This window comes from Pezoporus flaviventris, unplaced genomic scaffold (genome assembly GCF_033815535.1).
Source record: "Pezoporus flaviventris isolate CSIRO_AGI_PZ_B2104156 unplaced genomic scaffold, CSIRO_AGI_Pfla_v1 ptg000023l, whole genome shotgun sequence".
NCBI lineage: Eukaryota > Metazoa > Chordata > Aves > Psittaciformes > Psittacidae > Pezoporus > Pezoporus flaviventris.
This window is the reverse complement of record NW_026892571.1, coordinates 18,993,780-19,021,302: the sequence shown is the minus strand read 5'-3', so window position 1 is coordinate 19,021,302 and position 27,523 is coordinate 18,993,780. Positions and strand designations below refer to the sequence as shown.

General features: G+C 46.8%; 2 protein-coding genes across 3 annotated transcripts; both read right to left on the bottom strand.

The window, feature by feature from the left end:
* Positions 1 to 818: 818 nt before the first annotated feature.
* RNF14 (ring finger protein 14) lies at positions 819 to 6,122 on the bottom strand. Of its 2 annotated transcripts, XM_061457121.1 has the most exons (8): positions 5,937 to 6,122; positions 5,487 to 5,644; positions 4,244 to 4,768; positions 3,593 to 3,821; positions 2,740 to 2,912; positions 2,111 to 2,241; positions 1,783 to 1,878; positions 819 to 1,701 (listed from the first exon to the last, which is right to left on the bottom strand). In XM_061457121.1, exons 1-7 carry the CDS (start codon positions 6,088 to 6,090, stop codon positions 1,818 to 1,820), a joined length of 1,431 nt encoding a protein of 476 aa, XP_061313105.1. In that variant the 5' UTR covers positions 6,091 to 6,122; the 3' UTR covers positions 819 to 1,701; positions 1,783 to 1,817. The 2 variants fall into 2 exon arrangements, with proteins under 2 accessions (XP_061313105.1, XP_061313104.1); XM_061457120.1 differs by having other exon boundaries at positions 819 to 1,878.
* Positions 6,123 to 8,577: 2,455 nt separating this feature from the next.
* HSPA4 (heat shock protein family A (Hsp70) member 4) lies at positions 8,578 to 25,677 on the bottom strand. The gene is made up of 19 exons (XM_061457128.1): positions 25,435 to 25,677; positions 21,587 to 21,644; positions 19,800 to 19,940; positions 18,972 to 19,094; positions 18,413 to 18,512; positions 17,876 to 18,009; positions 15,842 to 16,086; positions 15,384 to 15,460; positions 14,941 to 15,092; positions 13,909 to 14,015; positions 13,462 to 13,595; positions 12,845 to 13,026; positions 12,372 to 12,461; positions 11,730 to 11,882; positions 11,121 to 11,246; positions 10,036 to 10,143; positions 9,602 to 9,721; positions 9,089 to 9,250; positions 8,578 to 8,832 (listed from the first exon to the last, which is right to left on the bottom strand). Exons 1-19 carry the CDS (start codon positions 25,539 to 25,541, stop codon positions 8,632 to 8,634), a joined length of 2,520 nt encoding a protein of 839 aa, XP_061313112.1. The 5' UTR covers positions 25,542 to 25,677; the 3' UTR covers positions 8,578 to 8,631.
* Between the last annotated feature and the right edge of the window lie 1,846 nt (positions 25,678 to 27,523).

Below are 27,523 nucleotides of genomic sequence, written 5' to 3'. Positions count from 1 at the left end.
CCCGTTCTGTGAAGATGGGTTGGGGGTTATCTGTCCTACCTTTGCAGCACTGATTGCGCTTTGAGTGAAGTCCCCTGCCTGTCCCTTCCTCAGAGGGTCTGTCCCTGAGTCCTAAGTGCCCAGAATTCACACACGGTGGTGACCACATCACCCCTCTTCCCCTCCATGCACCGTTTGTGAAAGCAGAGGTAGGCCACTGCGGCACCTTCAAATACTCCCTATAGCATTTGTGCTGTGGTGGCTCTGGTGGACATCCCCAGCCACAGCTTTCCATCCCAACATACCCTCCAGCGTCCCAGCTCTGCCCTCAGCCCACTTCTGTCCTGGCAGAAAGGACATGCCTGGCCTGCTGTAGGTTTGAGAGCTCCAGCACCATCTCCTCCACCCAGGCAGGAGGCCAGGGTTTAAGCGCATTCCTTGTCACAAATATTCCCATCCAGAAGCAGGCAGCTTCTGGAGTTAAAAATTATGGCCAGAGTGGAAACTCCAGTGGGAATGGCAGCTCAGAGCTGGTGTCACCCTCTGCAGTAATCCCAGTGTGGCATCGTGAACAGCCACCGGGTATCCTTGGAGCTCAGGGAAAACTTGGGCTCTTTGGGTGCAAGGTCACTCAGAACATGAACAGCCAAGCCTCTCAGCAGCACACACCCCGTACAGCTTCACCCTACAGCTTTGCACCAGCCCCACTCTACTCTGTCATTCTGCAGCCCAGTGACTCAGCCCCATGGCACACAGGAGCCAGCAGCCATCACCACCCAGGCACAGACCTGCACTGCCATAGACATGCCAGAACGTAGACAAACAGGGAGACAACTGTGTTTGCTGTCTTAAAGTGAATTTAGTGCAGGTGAAAGGTGCAGGAAATACAGTTTAAACCATACACAATGTGAATTTTCCCTACACACTGTCCCACAGGCTAAACCAAGACAAGATCCACTCTTACCAGCTCATGTTTCTAATCACTGCCAGTTCTAAGAGCGCAGACCCCCCCATCCTCTGCAGAGGGCACTAAATCAGTACTCGTTTTGGCCAGGTATCTGAGTATAAATTTATTTACTATCAATCAAAGCTGAGTGAGAGGAATTCACCTTGAGCCTCTAAAGAGCCTCCCGGTGGCCAAGATACCCCCGGCCCCTGCTCTTTGATTTGAACCCAAGAGATGCAGTTTTAATTTCAACATTTTTAGACCATTCTGCGCATGGAAAAACCTCTTCAAACTGAGCAGTTCCCTGCAGCATTCTCTGCCATGCTCCCAGCACCACTCACTGAGCTGCCAGGGAAACCAGCTGGGGTTTGAAACAGTGTGAAGTGCAAGAACAGTGGAAATAAGGGATCTAGTCCAGAAGCAAACCTAGCAACTTACGAAGAGTTAGTAAAAATAAATTACTTCATCATCTGAGAAGGGCATTTCAGTATCTTCAAGAATTCATCTTACTCTCAGCTATGTATCCATGAACATGTGTTTCAATGTCTGACTGATGCTTTCCACCCTCTCACTGGCCACTCACTCAGTGCCTTAGCACTGGCAAGATAAGGAGAAGCAACACAAGTGAATTTGCCATCAACACTGAGACCTCTGACCGGCTGCACCTGCCTTTAACAATCAATAGGATTATCAGGGCTTTCCACAGTGACCCTGACTGCAGGATGGGTGAAATGCTCTCCTTTGGTTTTGGCCACAGCCTTTGAAGGGTGAGGATCCTGCAGTGCAAGGTTGGTACCATTCTTCTACCACGCAATAGAAGGGGAAAGCAAACAAACTTGACATGAAACTGGAAGCACCTGATTCTGCTTTGCTCAGTGTTGTTGCTAGAGAGCTACTGCTCTTCATCTTCATCTTCCCAGTACTCCTCCTCAGTAAGCATGGCTTGAAACAACCTGCAAGGCAGCCAGCAACTCACATCAGGGTGTAAAAAAGGTAAAACACCCACCAAAAATGGGACAAAAGCTACAAAAGCCACAAGTTTCAGTATCTTCAGTATCACAAACCACCGGTGCTGCAGTGCCCCAGGTCGATCAGCATGACCTGAACAAAGCAGCTCTGCAGCACGTTAACACCAGAAGGCAGGAAGAGGCTCTGCCCTGTGAGGGTGCTGAGGTGAACACGTACCTGTTGAAGCAGGGGGAGGATGGGTCATTGAAGTGCCTGTACGGGTTCACCCTTGACAGAGAGCCCATGCAGAGCCAGCAGAAGTACTGCATGCAGCCCGTGCACGTCATCTTGTTACACCCATCGAGTTTCTGAGGGGAAGAAAACAAGAAATGGCAATAACCAAGTCTGGACCAACCCCTGACGTTTTCTCCCTGTTGCAAAGGTCTAGGAGCTACAATCACACATGGCACATTGGCTTGAATAATAATAATCATCATGCTGGAAATTAGTATTTTTCTGAAGCTATTTGTATTTCCTGGCTGTTGTGGAAACAGCAGTAGCCTGAAACACATGGAAAACAAAGGGATCCACACGGATCCACAGAAAACCAGGATCATTTTAGTCCTGGAGTCTGAAGAACCCCAGCTGCTGTATTTACCCAAGTCCCTGAGCTCCAGAAACATCACCTCCTTTTCCATACAACACAGAAAGGGAAAATTCTCTCACCATTTCCTAGCAGTTTGCCCTCCCTGGTGACCCTGGCACCTACAAACCCATCTCTGTTCCAGCCTAAGCACAGAACTGACTTCATCTGAGTTTGTGCGCAGACTTACTACGACTCCTCCACCTCTCCCCTCTGCGCTTACCTCTATGTGAGTACCACAGCAGGGACAAGCCTTTGAGTTCTTTTCCAGCCATTCTTTACTCTCTATCTCCTCAAGAGCCTTCTGAATCACCCGTTTGCCGTAGCGTTGTTCCAAAAACCTTTTAGTTGCCTCATCTGCTTCTAAATACTCATTTCGCAAAGCCATTAATTTCTCTGGGGAGTAAATCAAAACCAACCCAAATAAAACAGGAAGGAAATAAAACAGGTTTTGTCAGATATTACATAAAGGAGGCCAGCAAGTAACAGCATAAATACTCTCAAAGGAAACTAACATAACTGATAAAAAAGCAAGGAGGACATTGGAATACGTAAGATGAGAATATTAAAACCTCCCTACCCCAAAATTCAACAGTTTCTCTCTGTTATACTTTACATATATACATTTACACCATTATAAAATAGGCCAGCCAATGGACTAGTCTAAAACGTAGACTAAGCTGAAAAATGGGAATGTTTTTTCTGAGCATACACTTAATGAAACTCTGTCACAGGATTTTGAGGCCAAACAGAGAAGCATCGCCCCGTTCCAGTAACAACCCTGAAACGGGAAGTGGTGGACACACAGGAAAGGGCAGGAAAAGGCACATGTAGAATTGCTCTTGCCTGCTGTGGCCTCTCAGCATTTGGCAATCAGCAGTTCAGGGACCCCCTGAGCTGTGGAGTGTCATCAAAGGAGTAATCTTTAATTGCCAGCAGCAGACCAGCTCCACATGAGTCTGATCTCTGGGGAAGCTCACGGGCTGATGAGTGTCTCTGCTTCTCTGCTGACTTTCAGTCTTTTCTATGCAAACCTTAACTGCTTCTCACTCCATTTCTGAAACATGGAGACTCACCTGCGGTGACTTTACAGGGGGAGACCCCGTGGTAGGTCATCTTACAGAGGGTGCAAAAGGCATAGTTGCACTGGGAGCACATGGCCATGGTGCAGCCCGGTTCCTGCATGACGGGGGTCTGGCAGCACGGGCGAGGGCAGTACACCACGTCTGCCATCAGGTCCAAGCTCGACTGCAGGAGCAGGCGGTCGTAGCGTGCAAAGAGCTGCTCTCCAACCAGCTCCTTCACCTGAACAAAGACTACAGACAGGTCAGATGCACTGGAAATGCTGAGCCTGCTACCTGCAGCCACAGGGAGGCAATGAAAGGACCTGCAGCTGGGGTGAATCTGCTTTCCATGCCCCAATAGCTCATAAAAACACTTTTAGAAACGGTGTTTTCATGATTCATTAATGAAAGGAAAAGCATGCAGCGTGAAAAGGAATGGGACACTGATTCAGGCCTCTGACCGACATCAGGGTGAGCAAAGTAGGCAAAACATGTGCAGAGTGATCCCGTTTTAGCTCAGCTGCCCCAGTGCGGCTCAGAGGATGCAAAAAGCATTTCCCTGGACCTGTTCACAGGGCTCCCCAGGAAAAGCCACACCTCATCCTCTGTAATGATGGGTAAGGGAGCAGAACGCTACCACCGCTGCTCACACACTGCTATTACCTGGCCCGGCGTGGCTACAGAGGAGCACTTGGGTTCTGGGCAGTTGAGGCAATGGACCTGCCCGTCCCTGATCTGGATTTCAAAGTAGTCCTTGAGGCACGCTTTGCAGTAGACGTGGCTGCACTCGGTGAAGTGCATGCACTCACTGCCCAGCTTCTCACAGAAGCAGATATTGCACAAGTACATCTTGCTGTTAAAGCACTTCCTCCTCTGGGCCTGATCAAAGTCCAAGATCTCCCTGATCAGACTCGACAGTGATTCCACGTCCTGCACGGCTCTCGCATCCATGACTTCTTCCTCAGCTGCAGCAGAGCCCGCTGCACCGCCACAGTCCTCAGCACAGGGAGGGACCAAAGGTGTCCTGCCCTGCCCGCTCCCCTGGGGGCACATTTTCAGCTCATACGGGGAGGAAATATTGAGGTAACTCAGTGTTTCTTCCTTCAGAAACTGCATCCAGGCAAACAAGACCACGCAGCCTCGATTCTCTTCCCAGACGTTGTCCAAATGCTTGCAAAGGGCACTGAGCTAGGAAAGGAAAAACGATTCCAGATTTCAGTAGTTGACAACCCATGACTGTCTTCTTCCCTCCCATAGTCCTCCTTAGCCCATGCTGCCATCTCAGCCCCCACAGCTTTAAATATGTACATAAAATACAAATATCACCCTCAGAGATGCAAGCTTTCATTCCTCAGAAGAGCAACCAAATGAAAACAAGCAGGAAACAAGAGAAGAGCCAACTGGAAAAGCAATGTCATCGTTTATAGACCTGATATTTTAAGACCTTATATGTTGTTGTTTAAGGTCTTAGAGCAGCTTCCAGTGCCTAAAAGGGCTACAAGAAACCTGGAGAGGGGCTTTGGACAAGGGCCTGTAGGGACAGGCCAAGGGGAATGGCTTTAACCTGCCCGAGGGGAGACTGAGATGAGCTCTTAGGCAGAAGCTCTTCCCTGTGAGGGTGCTGAGGCGCTGGCACAGGGTGCCCAGAGAAGCTGTGGCTGCCCCATCCCTGGCAGTGTTCAAGGCCAGGTTGGACACAGGGGCTTGGAGCAAGCTGCTCTAGTGGAAGGGGTCCCTGCCCGTGGCAGGGGTTGGGGCTGGAGGAGCTTTAAGGTCCCTTCAACACAAACCAGGCTGGGGTTCTGGGATTGTCTTTCGTTTCCCCTGCTCCGTTAACACCCCTCGGAGCTGGGTTATTCATGAACTTGTTCATGGGCATAGAAGCTCTGTTAAAACGTTGCCAAACCTGGGCCTGGGAGAGCCATTTCCCACTGAGGGTGAAGGCGGGCGGGGAGGTGGAGGGGTAGTCTGGAGGGAGCTCGAAGTTCAGCACCAGGGGCGGCAGGAAGCAGACGCTGTACTCGAATCCACCCGTCTGGAGGCTGCCTCCGGAGCTGCCTGCACCTGAGACAACACCAAGGAGTGAGAATTGATGTCCTGCAGCACTTGGGAAGACAGAGCCTCAAGGGAAAGGAGTAATAAATGAACTCAGTTATTCCAAAGAAATCCTATTGCTCATCTCTGCTTTGGAAGGTCACCAAGGAGGTTGGATGTAGGAGGATGAAATCCCTACTCCAATCCAAGCCCCAGGAATGCCATGAGCACAGCACGGGGCCAGGTACGGCTCAGGTCGGTGTCCCTGCGGGTCACCAGGGTACCCCCTCGGTCTGGGATGACATAAAAGGTCTCAACTCACCGCTCACAAATACTTTGAAGTTTTGGGGCAATTCCAGGCAAATTCTTGTTTCTCCCCCTTGGGCAGACTCCGCTCTCTTGAACTCATCTTCATCATAGATACTGGCCAGTGCCAGCAGCTCATCCTCCTGGGCTTCTCTGTCTTCGGAAGACATTTAAACCTCCTGTGGAGTTAAAACCGCTCTTCAACATCCACCGAGCTAATGCACCCTAGTCAAAGGAATCATTTGGGGTCTCTGTTTCATGCTTCTGTTAGATCTACAAACGCAAGCAACAGATGCAGCAGTGTAAAACAGAATCAAGCTTTCTTACAGACAGAAGGATATTGAGGATTGTATAAAATAAACCCCTCAACACTGGGAAGTCAAAAAGCAAATGGTCTCTGTCAGCGGCTGAACCAGACCTGCTGCAAAAGTGACACAGGGACAGTGAGTTCATGCTTGAAAGGGACGGACGAGAAAGCCCGAGGATAACGAGTCAGTAGCAGCATCCCTCCTCCAGCGCTCCGAAACGAGCCAACAGCCCCATTTCCGGTTAAAGGTACTGAAGGCAGCAATGGAAGCTTCTGCTCCCCCCGACACCGCGCAGGTGCCCTCCTGTCCCCTCTCAGTTCTTGTTCAGGGAAATGAAGCCACGTTCAGTGGGTTACCTTGTGCTCACACGGCGCGGGGGCAAGCGGCAGGCTCCGGTCACGCACTAGGGGCAGCGGCGGCGGCGGGCGCAGCGCAGGGTCCCTGCTCATTCCTCCGGGGCACGGCAGCTCATGGGCTTTAGCTCCGGTAAGGCAGGAAAACCGCTGAGCTCCGCGGTGCGGGGCCGTGGCTCCGGTACCTGCGGGCAGAGGAACGCTCACAGGGGCTGGAGCCCTGCCCGTGCTCTCATTACTCCATTGACAGGCTGAGAGAGCGGGGCTGGGGCAGCTGGAGGAGAGAAGGCTCCTGAAGGGGAGACCTGAGAGCAGCTCCAGTGCCTGAAGGGGCTGCAGGGAACCTGGAGAGGAGAAACCCGCATTTCCAGGCCATGCCTCCCACCCCACCGCGCCCGCCGGCGTGAACGGAGGCCCCGCGGCACCCGAGGGCCCGCTCCCCGCCCCGGCCCCGCTCCGGCCTCACCGCGTCCCTGCCGCGGCCTCAGAGGAGCGCGCCCGGGGGAGCGCGGCGGGGCAGGTACGGGGACAGGAAGCGGGGACCCGGCCCCGCTCCCAGCGCACGGCTCCGCCCGCTGCAGCGCCCCCGGCGGCTGGGAGGCCCCATAGCGCCTGGCGAGACCAGCCCCCCCCGGCGGTACAGAGCCCCGGTCCCATACGGAAACACGGAACCGTTTGGGTTGAATGGGGATGGGGCAGCCACAGCTTCTCTGGGCACCCTGTGCCAGCGCCTCAGCACCCTCACAGGGAAGAGCTTCTGCCTAAGAGCTCATCTCAGTCTCCCCTCGGGCAGGTTAAAGCCATTCCCCTTGTCCAAAGCCCCTCTCCCTTCTGCTTCATTAAAGGGGTCTGAAGCAGGGTCTGGCAATTGCAGCTTCACCCGCAGCAGCACAAAAGGCATTAAAGACTTTGAGCTGTGCCCTGCCTCTGCCCCCCCACCACTGCCTCTGCATTGCAATCAAGAGCTGGAGAAGGTGATGGGGTAGAATCCAGTGCATTTATTTCTTGCAGTATCTGAATGGGTGTTCCAGGTTTGGATTTTAACAGATACAAATTAATGTTTGCAAGATTAATGACAATCAGTACTAGAAGCAAATCACTGCCTAAAGATCATAGAAAAAAAAAAAAGCCAAGATGTGTCAGGTCTTCCTTTTCCTGGGAAAAAAAAGCCAAACCAAACCCCAAGCATTCCAACTGAAGGCCTCATGGAAGCAAGCGTATCCCCATGGAAGCAAGCATATTCCCTGGAAGAGTTAGGAGCAAGTCAGAGTCAACGCTCAGCGCAGGCAGCAGAAATACAAGTATTCACTCTTTCTACAAGCAGCTAATTTCATTAGAGAGAAGCTTGCATGGTCTGATCAGGGGGAAGCAGCCAGGCACACACAGTCCCTGGCTAGGAGCACATTCAGGGATCCACAGGAGCTGCTCCTCTCTGAATGCATGCCAGGGATGCAGACCCACGATGTGAGGGTACCCATTAACATGATGGTACCAGCCCCTGCCTTGCAACCTCGTGTAACCAGGTGCTATTGGAGCGCACATGAACAAGCTGGAGCAGTGTGTTAACACTACAGCAAGGGTTAGATGAGGGTGAGTGACGGAAAGGTTCTGCGTCAGCCTCTGGTGGGAGCTTCCCCCAACCCCCAGCAGCTCCCACACCAGGGGACATGGCACCAAGTGCCACTGGGCCACCAGTGACGGGAAGTGAACAGAGAACCACAGGCCAGGGGTGCCTAGAGAACAGTGCTGCTGTCTCACCCCTCTACATCAAGGCCAGCTCTCCATGGCCACTACAAATAGAGAATGAACTTAGGGCTGTTCCTAAAGGTCTAGTAAAAATACCAACACTTCTAAATACAACCATAATGGCAAGAAATGCTGCTTATCTGAGCGAGGCACTGAGCGCCGCAGTCGACGCACTGACCGAACCTCTCCAGGAGTTCCTACGAGCGCTGTGGTATGCACTTGCTTCACTCTGTATTCAGAACATACAAAGTTGACAACTTAAAGCTTTATTGTAGTTCGCCATAATATAAACAGGTGCTGACACTCAGTCAATGTCCATCTCTGGAAGCTTCTTCTCAGCAGCTGGCGGGGCAGCAGCGCTCTGCTCGGCAGTGGGGGCCGCGGTGTTGCCTTCACCCTCCCCATCCACAGGTCCGTTGGGTTCAGGTGGCTTCTGCTCCTCCTTTGGGAGCTCAACTTTGGGTTTGGGTTTTCGGACAATAGGATTGCAAATACTTGTCAATTCCTGGAAATCAAACAAAACACAGAAGTGGGTTTATCCAACCACAGCTCTATGTTAACCTGTTGCTCAGGTGAACTCTGCCACCACCAGTTGGATATTCAAGCCACAGGCAGATGCTCCCCAATGATCAAGAGGTTAACACCCAGTCACTGTCCTGCCACCACAGACTTCTTCCCTTAAGGTCTCTCCGAGCATGACAAACTAGACCAATAATCAGAAAGATTCATGGAAATGCAGTGAATTATGTACAAAGACTTACTTTAATCTTGGCTTGTATGTCCTTCGCTTTTATCACTGGGTCCAACGTAAGACTTCTCTTGTTCTGGAGATTAAGGTGGTTGTTCATCCACTCCGTAGCTTCATTCGTGCTCTTCTCCACTTTTGCCACATCTGCTTCATCCAGGTGGTCATACTGTTCATCCTGAAACAGCAAAGCAGGAGTAGCTGTTCAAAACCAGTATCTGTCTAAGTGCACTGCACACTGACCTCCTCAAACCCGAGCTCCCGCACACCAGAAAGACCCATTTAGCCAGGAGGCTTTTGGAGCCAGCAGAGCAGTTCACCTGATCATCCACAGCTCTAATCAGAGAGCTGAAGTCCATGAGGAAATCCACACCTCATGGACTTAAGAGACTGTCAGGTTTTCAAGCCAACATCCACTTCTGAAAATACAGCCAGGAGGGTGCACCAGCTTGTTGAAGGAGCTTACTTAAAATGCAGAAAAGACTTGTAGCACTTGCTTGTATCTGCCAGAAATTAAATACATAAATACCTTTGCTCTGAATGCAAGAACAGTTTTCATGTACTGCTGAATGTGCTTTCCTAATTCCTCAAATGCTTTTGGCCTTTCCTCCGATTCTTGGTATCTTGCCTGAATAGGCTGGCCCAGAGCCTGAAACAGAGAACAGCAGGTATCAAAACCCACACAGCCATGGCTCCTGCACGATCTGATAGGGTACATTCACCACTTCTGAACCCCCCTGAAACTTCTACTATTCCCCCTACTTACAGGAAGGACTGAATCTCCCTCAACCCTGAACTGCTACAGGTTTACTGGAGGCCTGCTCCTCATGTGCTTATTAATGAGCAAGCTAAGCAGCTTGTTAGCAGTGCTCATCACTGCACCAGGAGAGCTCTGACAGCTCCCCACCTGAACAAAGCTCTCCACATTCCCACTGGAACTTACTGCATCCAAGAACCACTTACCCTCAATTCCACCAACTTGTCAATGTAAATTTGCTTGGGTTGGTCTTCACCATCTTCATAAAGCCAATTTTCTGTATCCTCTAGCTTCAGTGTGAAACTATTTCTATCCTGAAGGAACCCACACAAAACAGGTAGGTGAGATATTCTGTTAGATGGTATTAAATGATGCTCAGAACCTTTCTGGAAGGGTTACAGGCTAAAAATGTGAGAACTCGTTTGAAACTATTTTAATGAGAAATCAGAAATCCTTCAGTATGGCTTTGTGGTAGAGCCCAGGGCTAAGGAAGAACCCTCCATCACAGCTGAGACCAGTACTGTCCCACAAACACCTATTCCCCCCACCTTTATTTTCTATTCACATTTTCATCATCAGTCCACAAGCAAGCCAGAGAACAGACAAAAACTCATCTTTAGTGAGGGAGTGATGAATCCCACTCAACTTGGCCCACTTCTGACTCAGATGGAGGTGCCTGGGCTCTACATGGCAAGGCTCCCACTGCCACCAACAGGGATCCAGGCAGGAGTTTGCAGTGACTCAACTGATTACCACAGTCCCCTAACTTTAAAGCTAACACACCAAGCTCCGTTAGTACAAGAGGGAAAGCTAATTAATAACACCAAGAGATTTTTAGGGCAACCTGTCCAGACACAGGCACCCACCTTTAGTCAGACCAATCCCTTGATTTTGTGCCCAGGTAGGACTGTCTTTGAGGTTTTTATTCTTTACACTATTCCTAAATACTGACAAAGAAGCAGAATAGGACAAGATGCACGAAAACCTTAAAAGCATTGTGCACATGCACCTAGTCTGTTTCAGTCTCAAAACATACACTCTGATAACACCTTAACTGCTGCAACTGCTTTGGACTAGAACACACCATGTATGCTGGGTACCATCTGCTGGTACTCAGGCCATATTTAGACAGTTATCTGCATAGCCAGAAAGGTTAAAAGCTATTTCTCCTCATTTAAAGTCTGAAGACAGTCTAGATAAAGACAGCATCTGATACAGGTCACAGGTTATGACAATACAACTGCTGATCGTACAGAAAAGCATTAGAAGATACCAAGTAAGCAGTACTTACATCTTCACTAACAAACTTCTCATAAATACCACAAAGTTTGTCTCTCATATCATACACATATTCTTCCACAGCATTCTTGGCATCATTCCTCTCCTTCTCTAGTTTATCCTGCATTATCATTTTGCCCTGTGAACAAGTTGTCAAGTTAGTAAGCCAAAAAGGTAGTTATTTAACATACACTGCTAGAATACCTTAAAAGCTTAAGGCTGACTTCAGATTTTGGAATAGTGTGATTTACAGAACTGTTCTAAACGCAGCACATGTATGAAGATTTGTGGCAGTTTTGGTGGGATACCCAACAGATCTTCCTCTGGTTGAGGAACTTTCAACTTGACAGCAGCTGCCACTGAGCACCTTTAACTGCAGGTGATCTCAGAAGTAATCACCCTGTGAACTGGCCTTCTGCAGAACCCCTCCTGAGGGAAAGTTACAGCATTCACTAATGGGAAGAATGTAGCTTGGCTCTGTGGGTCAATGCTGTTCACCTCACCAAAAACGCATGAGCCTTTCCATCTTTCCTTGATTATCTTTATCAATTAACTATGTTCAAACAGCAACATTTCTGGAGCTCAACCAGTGAAATGGCAACTTTGGCAAGTAAGAGTTTACCTCATTCTCAATGAATAAGTTCAGCATATCCTTCCCTATCTGCCACACCAACTGGTTCTCAATGGGGAGGTCCACAGTGGTTGTCTTTACTTTAGCCTTCTTGGCTTGAGGTGGTTGATCCACTTTCTTGTCTTTCAAGTCAGCCTGAGTAGTCTGCATTAAAGAAATACATTCAAGGTAAGAACATCAGCCAGTTCACACAGAGTATTCAAGACTAATAACAGAAAGTACGACTGAGTTGGTGCACCTCAGCAGAGCTACATACTGCCTGTCACACTGACAGTGCAGCTGCTAGTCAGAGGTAGTGAAGGCAACTACAGACTTTTCCCAGGCACACTGAAACCACCACAGGAGTGTAGTCAATAACTGAATGCTTCTCTAGTATTTAAGTTATTGAAAGCTACACAAAAAGGAGTGTTCACTCATTTCATTAGTACTAGAACACTTGCCAGGTCTGCAGTTAATTATCCACACTAGTTACATACTTCCAAAGCTCTAATCAAACACAGACTACCCATACATTCAATGAAAGTTCAGCTTCCAGAGCTACAGCAAAAGCAGCAAATACTTCTACAAGACTCATGGGAATACGTAGTGTGCGAGTGCATCCTGTAAAACAGGAGTCTCAAATGGTCACATTACCTCCATTTCTTCAGACTCAGCCTTATTTTCAGGTTGGGCCTGCTGTTGTTCTTCAGTTTTCTGCTGCTCTTCCTGATCTATTTGCATCTTCTGAAATTCATAAAGAGGTCCAATTTGACACATTAAACAATGCATATGCAGATCACTGCTTCAGCTCCTAGGCTCATCACATCACCTAGTGCTCTTTGGCAAAAGGAACAGAATGAAACCTAGAGTCTCAAGATTTAAGTTATAAGCTTCTAATCTAGGCAAGCAACAGCTCCACAATTCGGAATTTTATTTATACCCCCCAGTCCTGGCATCAAGAGGATCTGTCACCGGTGTAACATACTTCAATTAGTACTTGATCTCATCTTTGCTTTAGTTGTTGGAGGTATCTACTAAATCCTTACACAAGTATTAGAACCTTCCCAGAACTTGGAAGGCTGATGAAGCACAACTGGCCAAGTACTAAGAGCAACAAAATTCATTACCTCTTCCTCTTTTGCATGCTGGTCTGTTTCCATAGGCTCTTCATTCTCATCAGATTTATGAACCTCCACTAAAGACGCACTTGAGACACTGAAGATACCGTGGATATTTACTCTGACTTTGACTTTCACTTTTGAACTGGATCCATCTGTTTGAGGAGTGACCTTCTGAACCAAGAAGTGAGCTAAGCAATCCCAGAGAGAAAAAAAGGTACCATTTGATTAGCTTAATCACTAAATGTGAAGTAAAACCTGACTTGCTGACAACAGATCACTGCAATGCACTTAAGAGGGTATCAAATCCTACTCAAGTCAAACAAGTCAATTTTTTTTTACTCGGCAGTGCTAGGAAACACAGCTATTAGAATTCTCTGTGGTGTGCTGTAAGAGAGCATTAAAGACAGCACAACTCTCAGTGTACCCCTTTCAGGTTTGTTCCAACATCAGGATGATCTTTATTTAGCCTACTTGTCCATAAACTTCATATTACTCCACTCATTTTACTGTAGACCCATGACTTCAGAAACATATCCCCATGGCACTTTCCAGACTATATGATCAGACAGAAGTCCTGAAACTTGTACATGGCCACTAATAAATGGTTAAAGAATGGTCTTAACCTATATCAGGATCTGGGTAAGGCAGCTCCTTGGGACAACTGTAGTATGCCTCCAGAGTAAACGGCTCCTTTCTGTAGAAGGTGAGGACCTTAGAAAACGGGGAAGCATGGTTCTTGGGAAAGACCTCACAGTCACTGCAAGAGAAAACAGAGCAATCCTTCAGTACATGGCTAATGAATCTGATAAAGGTAACAACTTTTCTAGAGACCCTTATACCTTAAGGAAAAAGCTTCTTTAAGAAGGGACAAGAAGAGTCTCCAAACCTTTTAGGTTAGAGCAAGGCCAACAGCCATGTAGGAAGTGCTAAACTGCCCCCCATTAACGTCAGAAAAAGTATCAGCATTTGATTTGTTAACTGAGCACTGCTCTAAAAGCATCATTTACTCCAGTTGTCATCACTCGGTTTTAAGCTGTATATAATCATGAAAGCAAACTGAACTTCTTTACCTTAACCCTTCCTCTGCTGGTGAATTCCATCGTAAAGAAATAGGATACGGTATCAAATCTGTGATGGAGAATTCCCTCACTTTGAAAGCTGGGGATAAAATAGCACACTGAAAGAACACAAGAGCCATGTTAGAAACATTCAAACTTCAGGTGAACACTAACTTAATTCAGCAAGTGGTTATTTAGGCAGCTTCATATGCTGATTTACTCTAGTTTAAGGGAGGCTAATGGCTGTCTTAATCTGATCACTCCAAAAACAGAAATACACAAGTTCTGCCTTAGAGTCATGTTGTCTGGTTTGCTATGGTTAGGCTACTGAAGTGGGTTTTGTGCCCACATAAGGGATTAGGAAATCCCAAGTTACTTTCTACAGTGACACAGTACCAGGCTATCTGCATACTGTAACAGAAAAGTCTCTTTAAGCAGATCCCTACAGCTCATACAACTGACTGAACAGAGCTGTAAGCACATGTTAAACATTCAGAGAAGTGAGGTGATCAGAGCAAAATCAAGGCGCCTTCAAGGTATGATAGCACTTGTAACTATTAAGAATATTTACTACTGCTTAAGCCATTCAAGCGGCTGATTCCAGCTCAGGAGACAGATTCCCATTAGCAAGAAGCTAAGCTTTCATTCCCATCCATGTTATTAAGCAACTGTTTAATATCACAAGTTCATCAGTAGTGCTGTAACAAAAAAAGGTTTTCCCCTGTTTAACCTGGGCCCCCAAAGGAGCCTGGAAGACAAAACATCACATGAGCTTTATCAAACTACCAATTCCCAGCCACACTGAAACATGCTCTCTGCTTCACTTCAACAAGCTACACTGACCTTCTGATTTGGCTTAGACAAACAGCACAACGGAATTGCTTAAATCTGCTATTCTCATTCTTCCAACTGCTTTCCTGAAGCTTACTTGAATCCATTCTAGGATACACATGGAGTATCCTTCATGTTACTTGGGGACCCCGCCTCAAATACTTGTGATTTCAGTAACAATACTCAAGAGCTAAAACAAACAGCACTTGTTACCTGCAGCGCACAACCTCGTGCCACAGCCTCATCTGCATTCAAAGTTGTACTGACTTCTTTGCCAAAAAATTTACTGATCTTCTCTTTTACAGCGGGGATCCTTGTGGTACCACCAACTATCTCTACTGCATAAATATCCTCCTTCTTTAACTCTAGAAAGGAGTCAGACATTAGTTTTTAGACTGTTTTACACAAATATGCCGACATCATAAACTAGATGCTTACACCAACCATTACTTAATTTAAGCTTGTTCTCCATGTTTCGAAGCAATAAGACTTTCAGGTTTTTACCTTGTGTGAAGAAGTTTAAAAGCTTGTAACTGCTAAGCAAGAAATTGTTAGCTGTGCTAAATCCACCTCTCTGAGCCCTGTCAAGACCCAAAGGAAGCTTGTGATAGGGATGTCTTTCCTGTATGCAGAACACGGAATGCATCATCACTTACTGGCTTGCTCCAGCACACTGCGAAGGGGGGGCTCTACTCTTGCAAGCAGCCCATCACACATCTCTAAGAATTTGCTTCTGTTGGAGGAAACCATAAATCAAGCTATAGCAAACCAGAAGTTAATACTGCAAATACAACAGGACACCAAAAGCAGAAAAATGCCACTGCAGCTACATGCTGCAGGGTTTTCCCTCCCCCAGTCCTAATTTTATACTTATGAACTAAACTCTCCCACAAACTTTGCTCTAGTAATCCAGGCACACTTGCAACACTCACAGCCCTCCCTCCTACCTCAAGGCCGCTGGCCAGCCTCTAAACATCATCATTCTTAGCAGCACCCCACACACACTGTTCTTCCATTTCCACCTCCCCCCAGCACTAAGCACTTCATACTGAGTTTGAAGTGCTAAGTTTCTTGACTGAAGCATTTTGAACGAAGCTTAAAGTATAGCCATTACCTGTTCATCGTTCCAGAGACATCAATGTCATTCATGAAGCACTCTATATTCATTGGGAGGTCGGAGGCATTCGCACTCATCAGCTTTTTCAGCTTCTCACACTCCTGGGACAGCCTCAGCAGTGCCCGGATCTTGGACTTGATGTCCAGTTTGTATTTCTTGCCAAATTCTTCACAGAAGTATTCAACTAACATCTCATCAAACTTCCTGCCTCCCAGTGTTGTGTCAAACGCTGTAGCGAGAACCTTAAAGAAACGGTACTCTTCAGTAGTGGCAGTTTCTCATTACTCAGTGACAGCAGTTAGCAGTTAACATCAAAGCATTTCTTGGTTTCAAGCACAGTCAATTTGTAATTAAAGCAAGTACTACAATGTTACTGCTGAGGAAGAATTGCATTGGTGCAGCCACAACAGGAAGAATCCGGTACAGTTCATTTTTTACTCTGCCTTTGCAGTGAGGAGTTTCTTTTGATAAGCCTCATCTAGAAGAGGCCCAACCTAGTCCAAACAATAAATCCATGTCCCATACTCAGCTTTCACACTTCAGACACTGCTGGCAACAACTAAGCTATTCTACTCTATCTCAGGGCAACCTAATTAGCAATTACATTACCAGCATCTGCAGTAACAGATGTACACATCCTGAGATACCTTTGGTTTTCTTTAAAGCCTACCAAGTCTAAGCCATGACTATCCTGTGCCTGTTGTAGCTGGTTATCAGATGTGTTCAAAGTGCTGTTGGAGACAGAACCACCGTTACCTTGGACAAATTCTGGCACCTTCACAAATATGAGACCCCTCTCTGAATGGCAATTCTCACAGGAGAAAAACCCCATGTACCAAATGCTAGAAGCAGCTTTGGACCCCCAGCCTTCCTGTAGCCAGGTGGCAACTTTCAGAGGCAATTTAGGAAGCTAGGGCAAGGCTCAGCAGCACAATCTGTTCAGCAGCTTGTACTGTAAGCACACCATCGGTTCACAAATTCTGCTTAGCCACTGTCAGTTTGAGGCATATCCCAGATTAATTTTTGATGCCTCAGAAGGGTGGAACAAGCCAAGAATAAAACCTGGAGAGAATAAATACTATTAACTCTCACAAATAGGTGCTCATTTCTGATGAGGGGATTATCTGCAAAGAACATCTGTGACCCATCCACCTCAGCTGATTCTGTGCTTTAAACATGTTGGGAACTGATTTTTTAAGTAACAGAAATCAGTGAAGTATCCCATTATTCTCCTCCAGTCACCTCCAGACAAGGTTTGGCCTCTACACTGTTTTAACCGCCTTGCTGCCCCGCTCTCCACTCTACACTCAGAGGCATCCCTTCCACACTTCTGTGGTTACAGTGTTTAAAAGACAAATCGGAGAAACACAAAGTAGGTCACGCTTCCTTACAAGAGAAAACAGGACTTCAACAAAAACCAAGACTTTCATAACTCTTGCCCTCTCTGCATTTCACTGCCCTGTGCTTGAAAGTTTGGGTTTGTTTCTCCAACCGATTCAGTTACTGGAACTGCAGAAGCCCAGACTGTAATTGTAAAAAGGCCACTAAGAAATGCTGAGAACAGTAATGCTTTTGCAGCTCACACTGTAACTTGCTTACCTTCCACTCAAAGCTTAACGTAATTAGAATGTTTTTGCTCTTTCACATGAGCCCCGCAGCTAATGTTTAAAACATGACACTTAGAGCATCCTAGGAATGCCTGCTTTCATGCTTGCTCTCATGACTGGAGTATTCTCTGAAAGCAGCATCCAGTCAGATATGATAATTTCTGACTACACAGTTTAATTCGGGCTTTTTATTCTTTGCCAAAATGTGCTGATTAAGGCATGTTTGCTTCCTCCACACACTGCTCAAAAGCTCTCTAGCTCCCTGCCCTACTTTTAACTCCAGACAAAGAACAACTTTAAGAGTAAGAACTGAGCTGTCTGGATGCACAGTGTAAAGACAAGCAAGCTTGCCTGTCACAGGCCCTGTATGCGCTGGTGAAGATTGCTACTAGTGATTAAAATGGATGCAGAACTGATTGTTTACTTTCAGCTTTCCTTTGTTGAATGCACAAACAGAAACTTGATACGCAGAATGCCCCATATCCACAAAAACAACATTCCGTGGCTTCTCCTCCGGGGCAGGCAGGTCTTGCTTATAGATCCCGTATGCCAGGGCAACTACACAGAGACAAGAAGCAGAGACTGTAGTCAGGATATTCAGGTCCATAATTCCTTAAGTGAGTCATCAGTAAAGATAATCAGCATTTCACCTTCATTTTCAAGCTACAGAAAAAAGTTTCTAGTTAAACAAAACTCCCAGGGCTAAAGGGACACGGAAAAACACAAAACAACATAAGCCCCCCAGTAGCTGCATTATAACACATACTAAGGAAATATCTTTATGCCTCTGTAAAGCAACAAAATAACAGACCAGAGCTCAAGGAACTTTACGATCGACTAATCCATTTTAAGTTTACAAAAGCAGCAGTAACTCCAGAGGACATGGATCACTGACAGATTACAAGCCCTTTTATTTAATACAACTACAGTATTAAGCAAGGGAGAGAAAGGAAGATGCTACCTGCAGTTGTTTCATTTATCAGTCTCAGACAGTTGAGACCAGCGATCTGTGTAGCATCCATCACAGATCTCCTTTCTGCATCTGTGTAGAAAGAAGGAACCTGCAAGATGATCAGATATCCAATATAAGCATTTAGAACAGCCACCTTTAGCAAACAGCTACAAGTGTGTGTAGAGAATCAGTAAAGAGCACAACTGAGGTACCCTGCAAATTCAGTGCTCACTTCAGTTGAAACAGAGAAAGGGAAAGAAGAACATTACATGAAGACAAAGTTACTTCTTGTGAAGTTTCTTCCACCCTATTCTCAAGCCACTCGTTTTAGGAGCAAAGAACCAGAAACAGGTATCAAATATTATTTATGCTGCTGATTAGCAGCCATTGAAGACATTTCACCATTAATGAAGTAAGTCTAGAGTTGAAGAGATGGGAGAAAGATTCATTTTAAACAGAAAAGACAAATACCTGAATATTCAAGTCTCATGGGCAATTTCATGCTGCCATCATTTCAGTCTATGATGCCAACCAAATAGGTAAGACCTGGTTACCATCACATACTTACAGAAACAACACAGTCAACTACAGGCTTCTTGAGCGCATTCTCAGCAGTCTCTTTTAGCTTGGTAAGAAGCATTCCTGTCACCTGTTCAATAGTAAAGTTTCTTTCTTCTTCCATATACATAGCCTTCAAAGAAGAATCATGCACACAGGTTACACTACAGCACAACCCACAAGCTACACACATAAGGAACATATGCAAGAAAGAGCCTTTACTAAAGGCAAGCTTAAAGAGTAATCCAGCTCTGTACAAGCTTCTCCCTGAGGGCCTGGCTCGTGCACAGCAACTGTGAGATAAACACTGGAATGCACATTTTAATTCACATATAAAATGTGCAGAGCAGCTTTGTGTTTTTTAACCCCAAGTTGTAAGCAGCGCATAGGATACCCTCCTTCCTGCTGGTGTGGGATAAGTTCATCAGTTATTGCTAAAATCCAAATCAGACGATCAGCTGTTGTAGATAAGGACCCATTTTTACCATTTCAGCTGAAGGAACTAAGCTGACTTCTCACAACTCTGCAGTACCTGGACAGTAGCCAAGTAAGTCCACTGGTTAAGTAACTTGTCTTCCAGATTCACCGTGGAGTGAAAGGTAAAAAGCACTGCTACAGCAGTTGGTGTGGGCTTTGCAAGGCAGTAAAGCTGTATAACTAAATACAGTCTCACCTAACACCTGGAGAGACCATCTGCATTATCAGCCTTTCATTCCCCATTTGAGATTTTCCATTCACAAGAGAACAGAAACTACAGCAAGAAGATTTAAAATAAACAGACTAAAGAGCACTTTATCAGTTTCCTCCTCTGGCTCTTTTTCAGATCTGCCAGACTTACCTTGATGCCAGTTGAGCCTGTTGGCAGCTGGACAAGTTCATAGGCAAGGCTTGCTTTTTCAGCTTGAACAAAGGGATCTGAGAATGCACGACCATGAAATCTTTTAAAACTTTGTACTGTATTCTTTGCATTTGAAATAACCTAGAGGAAAAGAAATCTTTAATACAACATGTCAGGGCAACATCTGAATTTCAAACAGAAGACAGAGTTTTGTTCTCATGCCTCTCCCACCGGCAGAGTTTTGTCATTTGTATCTTGTATCTGGGCAGTTGCTAGAAGGCACCTTCCCTCTGATCACTCACGGAACCTACAGGAATTTGAGATTTAAAATAAAACGTATGCTAGGAAACTGAGCCAAGATTCTATCAACATCTGATTAAAACAGCACTCCATTGTCACAGTGTAATTGTAGGACACTCTTTAAAAGTGACAGCAAAGTGTTTTTCCCCTTAACCTACACCCCAACTTTCTATCACAGCACAGCCAGTAATTCCACAAACAAAACAAGTACGTTGATGTAAACTCCATCTCAGGTTCATCACATGCATGTGACAGTCAACACAGGCATTCCCACAAAACAGTTCAAGGACACAGTCACGAAGCTTTAAAAAGTCAAGACAGCCCCAAGATGCTACTGTCAAATTGATTTAACTGACAAGAGTCTTTTATTAATAGCAGGGATCAGTGCAAATGGAGAAGTGAAAGAAGTTACAGCCTGTTTTCACATGGTGAAAGCAAACTTGTTTAATTCTTTAATTTACATTAGAGCAAGACACATACTAAAACCCCAGAGCAGTTCACTGAGCAGACAACACTGTACCATGTAACATTTACCTGTGATTCAGTTTTAGTCAAGTGTCTATTTCCTACATAACCTGGGTCTGATGTTGGGTACATTTAGTTTCTGTAGGACATACCTCATCTCTACTGGATCTCTGTATCAATGCTTTTCTTTAAGCTAAGCAGACACTCAATCCCAGAAAAAACATCTGTATTTAGTTCTAGTACAGTTGTTCTGTTCTTGAATAACATGGTTGTGTCCAGTCATTTTTGTATTCTAGATAATGACTCTTCACCCATCTCTAGGTATTTTAGGCTAAGAAAAACCAAGTGTTTGAATAGTCACTTCCTGTAGAGGACTTCAAAGAAAAAAATAGTCACATTTTATAGGGGTTTCACAGCAACACAAGGCATGACACAGCAGGACCCAAATGTGAAGCAGGACAAGTCAGCTTCACTTTTTCTGTGTCCTTAAATCATATTTACCTACCTACACAAACAGACACTCAAAGCATAAGCAAGAATGCCCAAGACAGACATCTAGGTTGTAACTCAACCACAAAGAGTCAAGAAAGATATATTTACATTCAAGTATGTCCCCCTTCTGCCAGAACTACGCACTCGATGGAATTCCATAGAATGCAGTCACATAATTAAAAGCTATCATAAGACATACAAAAAGAACAAGCTAAGGTAGGATGAAGCACTCTGCTTAGCTTGCTTTCTGGGCTGAAAATGTAAATTCTAATTAGTATTTATCAGAATTTCAGAAGAAGCAAAACTATGCATCTTTTTTTGTTTCCACACTTCATCACATGCAATGATCAACCCTGAGCTTCCTACCCAAGATACCAGAGCAGCATTACATGCTGAGCAGCTGAATTCAGCTCAGCTGTTCACACATTATAGAGACACCAAGAAACCAGCTCAGAGACACCTGTCACCTTCCGTAATCAAACAATACACCCTGCTCCTCACCTAGTGACTTACCCAGCCTACACTCTCACCTGGCTTTTAGCTGCAGCACCAATGGAGCGGTTCTTGGGTCCAAATGATATACATGACCTGTAATGAGAGGAAAGATTGACTGTTAGTAAGTGGTTGGTAGAACTGCACTGCTTATCTTGTTGAGAAATGTTGACAGTATCAGATTTTAAACAGCATTTGGTCTATTGAGGAGCTGGTCACTCACTGCAATATATGCACAGAAATTCTGGGAAGAAACAGGAACTTTCAGCTCAGTCAGAACAATGCTCTGCACAGCAGCACAGCACTGAACCCAAACTTAACTCATGCTGCTTCAAGTTCTATATCTATATAGTTAACTGGGGAGACACCCTTTAACTCAGTAGTTACACATGTATCTAAGGCCACACAAAGACAAGTTGTTCATTAATAATACAGGAAGCATTCAACTGTTCAGAAGACATACAGGAAATAAATCAGGTATTCAAGAAATCATTCCTGCATATCTGCGCCAAATGCTAACTAACCTTCCCAGTTGCAAAGCAAACCTGCAGAGAAAAATTGGTGATTACATTTCATCTGCACTCACTGCAATATAGATTACAGAAAGAAAAACCATACTTCATACCAAGCTACTTGTGACAGCCTGCAGGTCTGAAAAACACAGAATAAACCCCCTCCATTCTGAAGGAATTCCTGCTCCTATTAAGCCTCTTTATTTGCATACATAACAAAATTAAATCCAGCCCTCCAATCCAAGTTCCTCATACCACTGAGGTAAACTTACTGGGGAAAAAAGCAAGCCATGAATCAAGTAGATAGTTACTATTCACACAACACTGGAACAGCAAAATTCAACTGCTCCCTGTGCAGCAGGTCAAGAATCTGCTTTACAACAGGGCTCTGCCACAGGGCTGCCACAAGAAACAAATCCCATCCCAGCCTGAGGTTTGTAATTGGCCTGTCAAACAGAAATGGTCAAAACCAGAACTGAAGACAACAGTGAGATAAAGCACTGGGTTTGTATCTTCTTCCAATTTATTAACAGCTTAACAACTGAGGCAAAGCCCACCCCAAAGCAATGTGCTGCAACAGAATTAACACTTTTGAATGAACCTGTTGTTATTTGAAACAACTACTCAAAGGACCAGCTAAAGTGAGGGGATTCTGTGCTATGCAAACCCTAAGGGAACACAAGCTGTAGAGCTTATGGTTAAAAAGCTCAGGAGCCCTACGCTGGAAGCTGGTTACTAATTTACTCTGGGCTCCAGAAAGGAATTAAAGACATGAACAGGAATTGCTGCTTTTCTCCTAGACTACAACAATAAGATACCCTGCTACTTCACTGCTCAGTTCACAAGCCATGGGCCCCATCCACCACAAATCCACTAAGACAGATCACAGAACTCTCAAAACCTGCCAGACTAAAAACTCAAAGCAGAAGTCCCTCTCAACAGAAGGAGACAGCGCAGTAATCAAAGATATGGTAACTCATTATGTGCAGGGAATAAAACCCTGAAGTGCAAACATCCTTCTTAACCATGCTTTATGAACAGGCAGGCTTCTCTGAGGAGCTGCAGTGGGACAGATGGGATTGTTCTCAGCTGTTCCTTCCCTTTGTGCCCATCCCAGCCCTTCTTTTCTCAAAGCCCCAAGCAGCCACATCAGGCCCTGGACAAAGCTAAGTTAAACTGCAAGGAAGGAAGGAGGAGGAGGCAGCCTCATTCCCCAAATCAGTTTACTACAGGATCCAGGGTTAACTCATTAAACACGAATTAGACTATTACACAATTTACTGGGAGCTGCATAACTAACCACAGCACCTAGAGCAGAGTCATAATCACACTGAAGGTCATCACAGGTCTAATGAAGCAACTTAAGCAGGGCTTTGAACTTCATTAATGCTCCTGCAGGCACAACTTCACACTCCCACCGGCTTCCACTTCCCCAGATGGTATCTCCTGCCCCTCAAAGCACATTTCCTCTACAGTAAAAAAAAAAAAATCAGCACTCAACTCCATAAGCTCAGTTACAACTTCACTTTCATCCTATGGAGATAATGGACGACCTCCCTCTTCCCCCCACCTCTCATTTTTACCAGCCTGCTCTCTACCACTTCTCCATTTTAAGAATATTGTATTCAAAGACAAACATGTTTTGTGCTGCTTTTGGATAGAGAAGTTCCAATTTCACAGGATTCTGGAAGAATCCAAGTGCAGAGCTGAAAGCAGATTCAGAGAGAACACCATTGTGCTACTGCACTAAATACAGTGCATTCAGCAGGGTTTACTTCACTAAAACAAACAATGACAATAACAGATACCTAAAAATCCTTTCCAAAACACGGATGTCATCATAGTAAATAGCGTTTAACCCTGACCATGAGCACGCTCCTGAGGAAACCTGCCACAACACCTTGCATGACTTCTCCAGAGGTCACGGTACAGAAATACTGAGCAGTGGCTTTTTGAAAGAGGCTGTTTCCAAGCCAAAGTCATTAAGCATTCCCTTTACAGATGGGTTTGCTCACACAGTAGTATCTGCATTCCTCCAGAACTGTGCTTGGAGATTAAGTCCTATTAAAAACTTTTTCTATCATTTGAATTATGCTTCTTTTTTTTTTTCAATTTCACTTCAGCCCTTCATAACTGAATTATTTCCTGGAAGATGCTTTGCGCCAGGTACTTTACACAGCCTCAGTGAGCCATATGTGTCTTCTTACCTCAAATATATATAAGCAGAACTTCAGCTCCCTGAGGTACCCAGAGCTTCTAGACGAGCACCTTGAAGTTCTTCACATTAACTATTTTCCTAGTACATCTAACCCTTAAGCTGCCATGTTACTGACAACACTTCAGCGACTATTCCTTACTCCAGCACATGGTACCAGATTAAAAACTTCCTTCATTGATTCATTGCTTAGAGATAGCAACAGGCAAACAGAGCCGAGGTATTGTCTAATGAGAAGCAAGATCATTTTATTCTTCTCATCTTTATAAATAGATGTGAAGGACCTAAAAAAACCCCACCTAAGACAATGTAACTATCTCATTAAGACAGCTATTTACTCCAACACCTGCTTAAAATAAAACTATGCTACAACAGAGAGTAACTTTTCAGAGAGCTCTGCAAACAGTTCCCTCCAGATCTGATGCATTGGAGGGTTTCTTTTCCATCTTTATTTTGCAATTTATTCTTAGAAGAGTTTTATCCCAGTTCTCCCTCTCAGAAAGTTTATTAAAACCAGGCATCACACAGTGTTCCCGAGACAAGTGTTGGGAGTCCGATTTAGAGCAGCAGAGTTAGAACACACTACAAACGTTGTGAAGTGCGACCTGCTTCAAGACCGAGTTCACCGGCAAACTGCACTATCACAGCCAGGGCCTTTTCCAGGTAAGGTGGGGGGGGGGGGGCTGGCTGCGCTGCTCACATCCCCAGTCAGTCTGGTGGCTGGCTTCAAGTGAGAGTTTAAAAGCCTCAACACGAGCTCAGCGTTCAGCCCGGCTGAAATGGGAGGAGAGCCTGAACTGCAGGGGAACAGGCAGGAGGATATCGGAACACGGTGAAGAGATTTATCAGGAGCTAAGCTTTATTACTTCCAGCAAAGATGTGGCTGCCTTTCCCTGTATTCACAGACCCCGTTCAGAAGTCAGCCCTGCCTCAGGGCGCACACGCTGCTCACACTGCACAGGAAGGAAAGCAGCAGCGCGGCGCACCCGCAGCCTCTCTCCGCGCCGGCCGCGCGGTACCGCTCGCTTCCTATCGCGTTTGTATGGCAAACCCAGCGCCCCCAGCCCCGGCTGCCTCCCGCCCCGGCACACCCGGCCCCGGCGGCCGCGGTCCCTCCGGCGGGAGGCCGCCGCCTCAGCGCGGCCCGCGCCCCACTCACGGCGTGCTGCGGTCGCTGTACTCGTTGGCGATGGTCTCGATGCCGCCGGCGCGGGCCACGGCCACATAGCAGCTCTGGAAACCCAAATCGATGCCCACCACGGACATGGCTGCGGCACGGAGGAGCGGCGGGGCGCGGCGCGGTTAAATGCGCGGCGGCGGGGCCTGCCCGGGCGGGGGCACTTCTCGAAGGATCCCGTCGGGCCGCGGCACAGAAGAGAGCGCAGGGAGGAGGCGGATCTCGCGAGACTAACGAGGGGCGCGGGGATCGCGCCGGGGGGCGGGGCTAGCGCTGGCCACGCCCCCAGCTCTGTGCGCGCGCTTTTCCTTGGCCAGAAGTGAGGGGGTTGTGTCGAGAAAGGGGGGTTCTGTGCCCTGCCTGCCTTTAGGTCTGGGGCGTCACAGCCCCGTTCGTGCCCTGCAGTGCCGAGAGGAAGAACGTTTAAGTTAAACTTGCCGTTTTCCACACGATGTAATCACCGGATGACAAGGGAGGGGGCTGGAGGCAAAGAGCGTGCTTGTGAGAGCGATGGAAATGGGTCACAACTCCCGGAAACTCGGGTTTCGCAGAAAAGGACCCAAAATACTGAGAAATCACCCTTTATTGTTCTGGGCCAGAGCCATTCAAGTGCACCACGGTTGTGGTTCTGCCTCACCACCACCCCCACCCCCCCCAAAATGGCAGTGAAACCTAGCTTCTGTTTTAGCAACCTCGAGAAACTTCTATCCAACACCTAAAGGGTTACAGGAAACCTGGAGAGGGGCTTTGGACAAGGGCCTGCAGGGACAGGCCGAGGGGAATGGCTTTAACCTGCCAGAGGGGAGGCTGAGATTAGACATTAAGAAGTTCTTCACTATGAGAGTGGTGGGACAATGGCACAGGGTGCCCAGAGAAGCTGTGGCTGCCCCATCCCTGGCTGTGCTCAAGGCCAGGTTGGACACAGGGGCTTGGAGCAAGCTGCTCCAGTGGAAGGGGTCCCTGCCCGTGGCAGGGGCTGGAGCTGGAGGAGCTGTAAAGTCCCTTCAACCCGTTTGGAACAGTTTGGGATTCTGTGATTTTATGACACTTCCTGTTTGGGAATGCTTTTAATTCTGAGCCAAAACGTAAGGCAGCAATGCACTGTGTTACAAACAGGACGTTCCCCAGGTCCCAGCTCTGTATTTCCAGCACTGCTCCTTGTCCCAATGATCCAGCAGACCCGCGGCCGAGAAACTCAACCCCGGCAGCAGGAAGGGCTCGTGCCCAGCAGCAGCCCCGGGTGCCGTTCCTGGCAGGGAGCTGGGTGACGCCGCGCTGGCAGCTGCCGCTGGGCCGGGAATTGCATCACGGTGCCAGCGCCAGGGTAGTAATGAACGGCTCAGCCTCGGGCGTCCTTGAGCGTAGAGCGAGGTGCCAGGGAATGAGCCCAGCGCCGCTCCGCAGGGAGGGTATTGGGCAGCGCAGCGAGGAGAGCATCGCCCATTTACTGCAGTGACAGGACAAGGGGTAACGGGTTAAAACTGAAACAGGGGAAGTTTAGATTGGATCTAAGGAGGAAATTCTTTCCTGTGAGGGTGCTGAGGCACTGGAATGGGTTGCCCAGGGAGGCTGTGAATGCTCCATCCCTGCCAGTGTTCAAGGCCAGGTTGGACAGAGCCTTGGGTGTCATGGTTTAGTGTGAGGTGTCCCTGCCCATGGCAGGGGGGTTGGAACTGGATGATCTTAAGGTCCTTTCCAACCCAAACTATTCTATGATTCATTTCCCCTTTTCTTTCTGTTTTTCACTTTCATTATTGAAAGGAAAGACCCTGCCAGCGTGAGGGGACAGGAGCAGCGAGCCTGGTGTCAGATGAGGCATTTAATCATAGAGACATAGAATGGTTAGGGTTGGAAAGGACATTACGATCTGGGCCCGAGTGCTGGGGACAGGAGGGAGGTGGGAGAGAAGGGCCTCACCAGCCCAAGAAGAGAGTTCTGGTCATCACATACAACCCCCTGGCCACGGGAAACAGAAAGAAATGAAATCAGAACTCGAGGTGTTGTGAGGTATTCATCTGAAGGGGAACAGATTCCATGATTCTCCCTGTTCTCCTCTATTTTCTGGTGTACA

Bases quoted from the DNA above. Each gene is read 5' to 3' on its own strand.
- HSPA4 (XM_061457128.1), bottom strand. From the start codon at position 25,541: ATGTCCGTGGTGGGCATCGATTTGGGTTTCCAGAGCTGCTATGTGGCC. The intron at 18,010-18,412 runs GTAGCATCTTCC...GTCTCTGTGTAG, and splicing joins GATAAATGAAACAACTGCAG to TTGCCCTGGCATACGGGATC. The intron at 15,461-15,841 runs GTAATGGCTATA...TTCCTCCAACAG, and splicing joins GTCTCTGGAACGATGAACAG to AAGCAAATTCTTAGAGATGT.
- RNF14 (XM_061457120.1), bottom strand. From the start codon at position 6,090: ATGTCTTCCGAAGACAGAGAAGCCCAGGAGGATGAGCTGCTGGCACTG. The intron at 3,822-4,243 runs GTAATAGCAGTG...GTCTTTGTTCAG, and splicing joins CTGTAGCCACGCCGGGCCAG to GTGAAGGAGCTGGTTGGAGA. The intron at 1,879-2,110 runs GTACGTGTTCAC...GCTGCCTTGCAG, and splicing joins TCCTCCCCCTGCTTCAACAG to GTTGTTTCAAGCCATGCTTA.